Source organism: Xyrauchen texanus, chromosome 16 (assembly GCF_025860055.1).
Source record: "Xyrauchen texanus isolate HMW12.3.18 chromosome 16, RBS_HiC_50CHRs, whole genome shotgun sequence".
NCBI lineage: Eukaryota > Metazoa > Chordata > Actinopteri > Cypriniformes > Catostomidae > Xyrauchen > Xyrauchen texanus.
Window position 1 is genome coordinate 42,868,477 of NC_068291.1, and position 11,369 is coordinate 42,879,845.

At 39.1% G+C, this 11,369-nt stretch overlaps 1 protein-coding gene across 1 annotated transcript; it reads left to right on the forward strand.

Annotated features, from left to right (window-relative positions):
- The first annotated feature begins 3,832 nt into the window (after positions 1–3,832).
- On the forward strand, positions 3,833–8,159 carry gdf3 (growth differentiation factor 3). The gene is made up of 2 exons (XM_052145247.1): positions 3,833–4,109; positions 7,333–8,159. Exons 1-2 carry the CDS (start codon positions 3,833–3,835, stop codon positions 8,157–8,159), a joined length of 1,104 nt encoding a protein of 367 aa, XP_052001207.1.
- Positions 8,160–11,369: the final 3,210 nt, after the last annotated feature.

An 11,369-nucleotide genomic window follows, 5' to 3' on the forward strand; every position in this document is an offset into this window, starting at 1 on the left:
AACTAAACAAGAGGAGAAGTACATCAGAGTCTCTAGTTTGAGAAATAGACGCCTCACGTGTCCTCCGCTGACAGCTTCATTGAATTCTACCCGCTCAACACCAGTTTCATGTACAACAGTAAAGAGAAGACTCAGGAGGACTTATGGGAAGAACTGCAAAGAAAAAGACACTTTTGTAACAGAAAAACAGAAAGAAACGGTTCGAGTGGGCAAAGAAACACAGACATTGGACAACAGATAATTGGAAAAGAGTGTTACGGATCTTCACCCCATTGAGCTTTTGTGGGATCAGCTAGACTGTAAGATGTGTGAGAAGTGCCCGACAAGACAGACACATCTATGGCAAGTGCTACAGGAAGTGTTTGGTGAAAGGTCACCTGAGTATTTGGACAAACTGACCGCTAGGATAACAAGAATCTGCAAAGCTGTCATTGCTGCACATGGAGGATTTTTTATGAGAACTCTTTGAAGTAGTTTAAAAAGTTCTGACATTGTTTTTCTTTCAAATTATATAAAGTATTTTTTTCACGTTATTAATGTCCTGACTATACATTGTGATCAGATGAATGCCACTTTGGTGAATAAAAGTGGAAAATTCTTTTCATAAGAGCAAAATCTGTACATTATTCTAAACTTTTGCCTGTGTGTGTGTGTATATATATATACACTCACCTAAAGGATTATTAGGAACACCATACTAATACTGTGTTTGACCCCCTTTCGCCTTCAGAACTGCCTTAATTCTACGTGGCATTGATTCAACAAGGTGCTGAAAGCATTCTTTAGAAATGTTGGCCCATATTGATAGGATAGCATCTTGCAGTTGATGGAGATTTGTGGGATGCACATCCAGGGCACGAAGCTCCCGTTCCACCACATCCCAAAGATGCTCTATTGGGTTGAGATCTGGTGACTGTGGGGGCCATTTTAGTACAGTGAACTCATTGTCATGTTCAAGAAACCAATTTGAAATGATTCGAGCTTTGTGACATGGTGCATTATCCTGCTGGAAGTAGCCATCAGAGGATGGGTACATGGTGGCCATAAAGGGATGGACATGGTCAGAAACAATGCTCAGGTAGGCCGTGGCATTTAAACGATACCCAATTGGCACTAAGGGGCCCCAAGGCATGATGGATCCATATTCTCATTCTGTTTACGCCAAATTCTGACTCTACCATCTGAATGTCTCAACAGAAATCGAGACTCATCAGACCAGGCAACATTTTTCCAGTCTTCAACTGTCCAATTTTGGTGAGTTCTTGCAAATTGTAGCCTCTTTTTCCTATTTGTAGTGGAGATGAGTGGTACCCGGTGGGGTCTTCTGCTGTTGTAGCCCATCCGCCTCAAGGTTGTGCGTGTTGTGGCTTCACAAATGCTTTGCTGCATACCTCAGTTGTAACGAGTGGTTATTTCAGGCAAAGTTGCTCTTCTATCAGCTTGAATCAGTCGGCCCATTCTCCTCTGACCTCTAGCATCAACAAGGCATTTTCAGCCCACAGGACTGCCGCATACTGGATGTTTTTCCTTTTCACACCATTCTTTGTAAACCCTAGAAATGGTTGTGCGTGAAAATCCCAGTAACTGAGCAGATTGTGAAATACTCAGACTGGCCCGTCTGGCACCAACAACCATGCCACGCTCAAAATTGCTTAAATCACCTTTCTTTCCCATTCTGACATTCAGTTTGGAGTTCAGGAGATTGTCTTGACCAGGACCACACCCCTAAATGCATTGAAGCAACTGCCATGTGATTGGTTGATTAGATAATTGCATTAATGAGAAATTGAACAGGTGTTCCTAATAATCCTTTAGGTGAGTGTATATGTACATAAACAATTTAAATAATGAATCATTGTAACCATTAAATTCCTGGGAATTTCACTAAACACTCAATTTTACAAAATGCCCAGATAGTGTATAATTTTCAAACATTTTTCGAGACAATTAGAAAATAATAACATTAAATATATTTAATGTATTTTCATGTTTTATTTTTCATATATCAAAGAGAAAATAAAACTAATCTAGAACAGAATTCATTATTTTAAAACTGTATTTTCATGAGACACAACTGGCTGCTGAATACACATACACATCGCACATAATCTACACATAAAATACACATAAGTATTTTCTCGGGCACTAATTGAGTCAATATATGCACAATGTAAATAATTTCAGTAGTACAACCAAATAACAATAATCATATCAAACTGGTCATGTTTTAAACTTACTATAGTTTACTTCCATGTTGTTTCTTCATCAAATAGTAATGTCAAATGTAAATAAAGTCAATCACTGAAACATAAGTGCAATGTTTTTTTTTGTGCAATTTTGTGTTACAGTATACTGTATATAAGAGATGTTGAGGAATACTAAAGAGGTGTGGGCACAACTTAAAAAAATGAATGAGGTACAGGAGGTGAAATAGGGTCTCGGGTTTTTAAAACATTTAAGGGTTCATTTAAATAATAACATTAAATTGAATACCCTGTTCCATAGAGGTGCAGCTATTAGATCTAACCATTTTGGATTGTTTATACATGTAGAATTATTAACATCAAAACTCACTCACAAAACTCAACTCAGTCTCTATAAGGTCTGTTTACTGCTCAGTAGTCAACATTTTTCATTCAGTAGAGTTCAACAGATGGAATGCAGACCCCGAGTTCGGCCAGGATCCTGTTATCAGTAAAGGCCTCATGCATCAGTCCATTGTGTCACAGTCTTTTCCATCAACTGTAGGAATGTGTGTGATGGAAAACATGACCGCTCTGATGCCAGAGAAGGATGCTAAACAGACGGACAGAGGCTGTGATGCTGTCTAATGAGCGTGAAAATGATGTCTGCTGGTAGATTATACATTCAACATTACGAAAAGCCAAAAACCTATTACAAAACATTCAGTGTTAGATCAGATTAGAATTTGTTGGCACAAATACATCTCTTTTACGATTTTGGTTGATTCTCCTAGTCAGCAGTGGGGATTTAATGGGGAGCAAATAGAGAATAGAGAATTCTCCTGCTTCTCAGACGTTTGAGGAGTTTCCAGTACAAAAATTGCTGTACACTCTGGCTGTACCATGCATGGAGCAGTTATGGTATCGCATGGTAACACCAAAAATACCATGGTTCTAAAATTTTACCACATTCATGTGGTAACATTTTAAAAATATTAATAAAAAATAGTAATACCCTTTTACTTTTGTTTGTGCTTTATCATGGTTTATTAAATGAAAACGAATACCAATAAATATATAAAAAATAAAACAATTGGTTACTGGTACTTTTATTTCTTTTTTACTTTTTGTCAGTGTATTTGATACTATCCAAACATCAAAGGCACTTCTTATCACCCCCAAATCATATACCGTGGTACCTTTGAAACTTTTTTGTTGGTGCTTCGTCCTTGTTTGAGGTGTGAAAATACATGAAAATATTGTTTACAAATATAAAACAAGTTTAGAGGTCTGCTCAGAATGTATTTGATCTCATTTAAACATCAAAAGCCCTTTGCAACTAATTTACATAAACATTCTGATCACTTTGTTATTTACACGTTACAATTGTTTCTTGTGTGAGATTTGAATAATTCTATGTGTGAAAACTAGATTTAGAACTCTTCATCAGAACGTAAACATCAAAGGCTCTTCCAAAGTATTTTGCATAACAATCTAATCACCCTAAACCCCATCAGTCATGCCTTAATCTCCACCAATCAACTCACAGGTGTCAGTCTTCACTCATTTGGCCATTTGATTGTGATCACTTTTAAAAAGCTCTGGCCTTGCATTGAGTACTGTTTGACTGTGAGTTGCCTTCCTTAAAGATGGCCACTGTGCTTCTCAATACCTTCGTTTTAGCTTTAACTCTGAGTATTCCAACTTTTATAAACCCAGAAAATGTGAACGTGCAAGAGAAGTTCTTCTTAAGTTCAATGGGTCTCTCGAGTCGACCGAAACCTTCACACCCTGCTCCAGTGCCCTCTCGGATGTGGAGGATGTTTAAGAAGGGCACCAAACAGACTTCAACGTCTGAGACCAATCCATGTGTGGTGTCAGAGTATGGAGTCAGAGGAAACATTGTGAGGTTAATCCAGGATCAAGGTAAGGTTGAATACCCATCTGTTGATTATTGGAGTGATTTGCAAATATGGCGCACATCTTAATTTTTGATAAAATATTAAACTCTGTTTCTCAAGATGGAAGTCATTTATACAAATATGTGAACATAGGGGTACATTTTAAGTAATTTCATTGGTTTATTTAGATGTTGCTGTTGTGCCAGGTCTGACTTCTAACATGAAGTTTCTCTATTTAATGTGACAAGCAAATGTTTACTTGGTAATATTGTATTGGTTAGTAAATGTTATATAGTTTACTCCCTCCCCAGATTAATTTGCACAGTCAACTGTAAGCATGCCATTTGTAGATTGTGTAAACAATATACTTTTTTTTTTTTTTGGAGCATCCAGACTAGAAATTACACACTTCAGCATTAACAAAAGCCAGTTTCAAAATAACACTAGGTATGACATCATTTTTGGAGGGAAAAAAGCACAATCATCAGTAAAGACTTTTTCCACAGACTGTGACAATGTGTTTCTGCCTTATTTAGTAGCATAAAAAGCCATTTTTAAAATTGTATAAAATGTATAACGTTGTTTTGTGTTGCATTACCCTGGAATTCTCACCGTAAATGTATAATCTTCTGTCGTGATTGACCGCTCTTTTTTTTTTTTTTTTTTTTTTTTTTTGTGGAAAGACGCTTTTTTATTTATTTTGTTGTTGGAGAAAACTGATAGGCTAGAATATTAACTGCGGTCTCCATTCACCGCTTTAGAAATTTGCTCAGCAATTGTTCACTTAAGCATTTTTCCAACATGTGAAAAGGTATCGTAAGTGCATCTCTGAGATGTGGAATGCCTAGTGTACACTACACGACTCAATCTCGTCTCCTTTGATCTTTTGAGTTGGCGACTGGTCTGCAACGAGAAGTCTCGGATCTCATGACGAAAGGTCTTGTTGTATCTGCACTTCTGCGACAGGCCGAGACGAGTCCCAGACGCTACGACAGTTTTCAAAACTGCTTGATAACTAGACGTCTTGTCACGTGTGCGCACTGTCCCGATGAGCGAAAAACTGACAGTGAGCCGCATCCGATGAAATATAGACCGAGCGCAAGAGATGGGCAAGGTATTAGGAAGTAGAATACAAACAATTATTATATAATAAAATTTTACTTCCCCCACACCTCCCTATACCCTCTTATTATATTAATCTTCTTTTCTTAAATGTTTCCTTTTGCAAATAGCAAAATGGGCGCAAGCCGTTCTTAGATCTTTGTTGAAAGAGGAGAGCAAGATTTGGGTAGCAGGAGAAAAAAAATACAAATTAGAAAAGTGAAATAAAATTTACGCACCTCTCTACCCACTGGTTTTATTATTTCTTTTTTTTACTTTGCAAATGGTGGCAATAAAGCACGAAAACGGGTGAGAGTCACTCTTGTTTTTTGACATGTATCAAGAATAAATTGCACTAGTTTGTGAATTCATTTAGTTTTAATTAATTTTAAGATGCATTTTTGCTGATCCGTTTGAAATGGGAGGATGCTAAGGGCAGCAGGGATGGCCGGATTTTCAAGTGTGGATTTCAAGGGAATAAGCGTACGATCAGAAATTTTGCGAATGCAGGAACATGTACAGTAGAGACACAGAGATGAGCAACATGCGCACTAGAAGCTCAGTTACAGGTACTGCACTAAAAATGACTTCTGTTCTAAACTTTTTAAGAGAAACTTTTAACCAGGTTTAAATGCTTTCTCATCTTTTACTTTTTTACTCCTTATAATTGGGTAAAACACAGATATAATGATTGATGCATGTCTTCATGAAATCATAGTCCATTCATCCATCTTCAACCCCTTATCCGAAGTCGGGTCATGGGGGCAGCTGCTCCAGCAGGGGGCCCCAAACTTCCCTATCCCGAGCCAAATTAACCAGCTCTGACTGGGGGACCCTGAGGCGTTCCCAGGCCAGTGTGGAGATGTAATCTCTCCACCAAATTCTGGGTCTTCCCTGAGGCCTCCTCCTAGCTGGACGTGCCTGAAACACCTCCCTAGGGAGGCGGCCAGGGGGCATCCTTACCAGATGCCCAAACCACCTCAACTGACTCCTTTCGACGCAAAGGAGCAGCGGCTCTACTCCGAGCTCCTCATGGATGACTGAGCTCCTCACTCTATCTCTAAGGGAGAAGGCCATTTCGGCCGCTTGTACTCGCGACCTAGTTCTTTCGGTCATGACCCAGCCTTCATGACCATAGGTGAGGGTAGGAACAAAAATTGGACCGGTAGATCGAGAGCTTTGCCTTCCGGCTCAGCTCTCTTTTCGTGACAACGGTGCGATAGAGCGAGTCCCCGCTGCGCCGATTCTCTGGCCAATCTCCCGCTCCATTGTCCCCTCACTCGTGAACAAGACCCCAATACCTCCTTCCCTACCTGAAGTACGCACTCCATCGGTTTCCTGCTGACTTGTCCCAAAAATCAAAGTCTCTCTCCTCAAAATCCGAACACAAGTGGTCAAAAGAGAAGTCAAGGTTTAACGGTGATGTCTTGCTTGTACATTTGTGATCGGATCACCCAGGTGTATACATGGTCCCAGTCCGGGACAGATGGTCATGTAGTTGATACACTACAGTCCTGAAGTGTTCACACCAGCGTGACGAAAACCAGACTGAGTCGTAGGACGCTGACTGCAAGTCGTGTGGTGTACGCTTGGGTTAAGATGTCTAGAAGGTAACCCTCTGGCAGCCAAAGCCTCGCAAGAGTCATTTGCTGTTGTTAAGGTTATGGTTAAATTTATGGGTAGGGTATTGTTTATGTTTAGGGGTTGGTGTATGCGTCTGAAACTGCAAATTAACAAGCACAGTGTTTAAGTTGCATGCAACTCCAGATCATTTCGGTAACGTTTAATCTGGAAAGCGAAATGCTGATATTACAGTTGCGAAAGATATTAATATGTGTGTGTGTGTATGTGTATATGTATATATATATATATATCTCTATCTCTTAGTGGGCAGGTCATTTTTGACTGGGAACACAATGTGTTGGCACAAAATTAACATAAATGTTAAATTAAAACAAGCAAATTTCCCTGCTGGAAAATCCAGCTGTAGCTGGTCCAAGCTGGGGGACCATGGTGGTCAAGGTGGTTTTTGGAACATGGTAAATGGTCGACCAGCTAGAAACCACCAACCATTAGTGTTCGAAAGGTACTGCACAACAGGAAAGACCGATTTCCACCATAACATGGTTCTTTTTTTCCCCAAACAGGTAGTGTGATCTCTGCACCGACCGTCCACTGCTTTAACTGTGTGAGAAAGCATCTGTTTTTCAACATGTCAGTGCTGGACGAAGTTGAGCAACTCTCGTTTGCGCAGCTGGAAGTGAAGTTCAAACACTATCTCGCTCACCTGGGACGGCATGCTTTCAGTATGGACCTGTACAAGGTTTTAAGGACGACACTAAAAGGAGTGACTCACGAATCCAGCCGTAAATTACTGCTCTCTCAGACGCTTGCGTATGGTGCACAGAGCTCTTTGTATTTTAATTTGACCAAGTTAGCCGAATCCTGGAGAAAACCAGGCAAGAACTTCGGGATGCAGCTTGAGTTGCAGCTCACAGACTTGAGCAACGTGCTTGAAGAACATACTTTTGATGTGATGGCCGTTCATATTTCACAAGTCCCAGAGTTCTGCACATCTCTCGTGGTGGTGTCGTTGAATCCACTCCAGTGTAGATCCAGAAGAAAGCGAAGTGCTTCTTACTTGACGGTGACGCCCAGTAATGTGTGCAAAGCCAGAAGGCTTTACATTGACTTCAGAGACGTTGGATGGCAGGACTGGATTATTGCACCTCAGGGCTATTTGGCCAATTATTGTCAAGGAGAATGTCCTTTTCCTTTGAGTGAGAGTTTGAACGGAACCAACCATGCCATCCTGCAGACTCTGGTTCATTCATTTGATCCAAAAGGAACCCCTCAGCCCTGCTGTGTTCCCATCAGGTTATCGGCCATATCTATGCTGTATTATGATAATAATGATAATGTAGTTCTGAGACATTATGAAGACATGGTGGTGGATGAGTGTGGATGCAGATGAACTCCGCCGTTACATAAATTGATTGAAATTTCTTGATATATAAAGCCAGAAAAAATGCACATGGATTATAACGTTTTTAATTATACATTAAAGTCTGATTTTTAGAAAAACAACAATATTTCAAATGTGGTTCTTGGGCATCAGCTTGTTCAAAATACACCCCACCCCAATATTTAGTGTTAAAACTAAATGCATACTTCAATATACAAGTGAATGCAATAAAATCACACTTGCATACATTCAGGAAAGATTCGACTATACAAAAAGGTACATTTCAAAACTTAAAGATTGAACCGTGTTCTTTGGCATTCATGAGTTTTGCTTTATAATTAATTAACTGTAGTAAAAAGACAAAAAAATAAAACATGATTTTTTTTTTTTTTTTGTACTTTCTGCATGTTCAAAAGTTTCTATGAACTGCTGTGACTTCAGACACTATTCTTAATCCGCTTAATCTGTCTAAATCCTTTGGGGTTTGTTTAGCACTAGTAGTTGGTCTACTCACTGACAGCTTGCAATGTGCTGGTCTTTAGATCCTTAGGTAACTTTATAATTATAATAATTACCATTTAAATAACTTTGGTAACTGAAAAAGACAATAGGCAATTTTATGGCAGGTTCTCTTTGTGACAACTCACCCGTGTGTGTGTGTGTGTGTGTGTGTGTTGAACTTTTTCTGGGGTAATAATGGTGGAAATGTTACATAGTATAGCCAAGATTTCAAGGTATGTGTCTGCAGAAGTTATATAAATAAACTTGCTTTGAGAAATGGTCAAAAGTGTGACTATCCCTGGACACCTGGGGTAATCACTCAGTCACTAATTTTCTCAACACATGATTAAAATGTTTGTATTTGACATGCACAAAACACAAATGCACTAATTCCAATTAAAGCTAGTAGAGAGTTTTGAATTGGTAAGGCTGCTGGACGCAGTGCATGTTTTATTGAATCATATTTAAGCTTTTAATGGGTAATTTCAGCTGCAGTTTTTAACATGGTTTATAATTTGTGCAATAGTGCATGTCATTTATCGATTCTGTTGTAAATTATATTTAAAAAAAAGTGTTACTGTGTTAAATATATTTAATTTTTAGAATGACTTAACCGGTTTAAAAAATGCTTCTTAGATGTGAAGGTAAACACTTATTAGTATTACGTGTGTGTGTGTGCGTGCGCGTGTGTGTATATATGTCTGTACGTACGTGTATACACTCACCTAAAGGATTATTAGGAACACCATACTAATACTGTGTTTGACCCCCTTTCGCCTTCAGAACTGCCTTAATTCTACGTGGCATTGATTCAATAAGGTGCTGAAAGCATTCTTTAGAAATGTTGGCCCATATTGATAGGATAGCATCTTGCAGTTGATGGAGATTTGTGGGATGCACATCCAGGGCACGAAGCTCCTGTTCCACCACATCCCAAAGATGCTCTATTGGGTTGAGATCTGGTGACTGTGGGGGCCATTTTAGTACAGTGAACTCATTGTCATGTTCAAGAAACCAATTTGAAATGATTCGAGCTTTGTGACATGGTGCATTATCCTGCTGGAAGTAGCCATCAGAGGATGGGTACATGGTGGCCATAAAGGGATGGACATGGTCAGAAACAATGCTCAGGTAGGCCGTGGCATTTAAACGATGCCCAATTTGGCACTAAGGGGCCTAAAGTGTGCCAAGAAAACATCCCCCACACCATTTACTTTATTGTCCAGTCTGATTTCACAGAGCGGAAATTTTTCTTTGACACTGTAACATAAGACACATCACATATCAACAACACAAATACAAAAAATAATATACTTAAACACTATAAAAAAGAAAAATTTAAAAATATTAGCAGTTGCTCTATTGTTTCAATTACACCATTACACCACCAGCCTGCACAGTGGTAACAAGGCATGATGGATCCATGTTCTCATTCTGTTTACGCCAAATTCTGACTCTACCATCTGAATGTCTCAACAGAAATCGAGACTCATCAGACCAGGCAACATTTTTCCAGTCTTCAACTGTCCAATTTTGGTGAGCTCTTTTAAATTGTAGCCTCTTTTTCCTATTTGTAGTGGAGATGAGTGGTACCCGGTGGGGTCTTCTGCTGTTGTAGCCCATCCGCCTCAAGGTTGTGCGTGTTGTGGCTTCACAAATGCTTTGCTGCATACCTCGGTTGTTACGAGTGGTTATTTCAGTCAAAGTTGCTCTTCTATCAGCTTGAATCAGTCGGCCCATTCTCCTCTGACCTCTAGCTTCAACAAGGCATTTTCGCCCACAGGACTGCCGCATACTGGATGTTTTTCCCTTTTCACACCATTCTTTGTAAACCCTAGAAATGGTTGTGCGTGAAAATCCCAGTAACTGAGCAGATTGTGAAATACTCAGACCGGCCCGTCTGGCACCAACAACCATGCCACGCTCAAAATTGCTTAAATCACCTTTCTTTCCCATTCTGACATTCAGTTTGGAGTTCAGGAGATTGTCTTGTCCAGGACCACACCCCTAAATGCATTGAAGCAACTGCCATGTGATTGGTTGATTTAGATAATTGCATTAATGAGAAATTGAACAGGTGTTCCTAATAATCCTTTAGGTGAGTGTATATGTATGTGTGTGTGTGTATGTGTATATATATATATGTGTGTGTGTGTGTGTGTGTAAATGTGTGTTGATGTGTGTATATATGTGGTGTGTGTGTGTGTGTGTGTATATGTATATGTATATATGTATATATGTATATATATATATATATGTATATGTGTGTGTGTGAATATGTGAATAATTTTTTTTTTATTATTTTTTTTTTATATAGTCTACAAACAATTCTCAATCAAGTTAAAGACTTCAAATCAAACATTGTTGCTCGTGTTCTCCACACGTTGGCGCACGGAGTCTGAATTTGAGCGCTGCATATCGAGTGTCCTGTAAAAATATTTCCATTATTAGAATCTCAGCATGCTGTAGATTTAATTGTGAATTTTAATAGAAACTAACATACGTACAAATAAATATTCAAAGCGATTTATTGTCAATGTATGGGTTTTATTAAACGGTGATCGACAAAAACTTCCCATGTATGGATTGTTAGAGTCTCTTTACTGGACGCTTCTGGACACCTTCATCTCCAGAGCTGATGAATTCTGTCATGACATCAGCGAGTTAACCATAAAGACCAGAGAGAGAAGGGGAGAGAGAGAGACTGTTACACACACT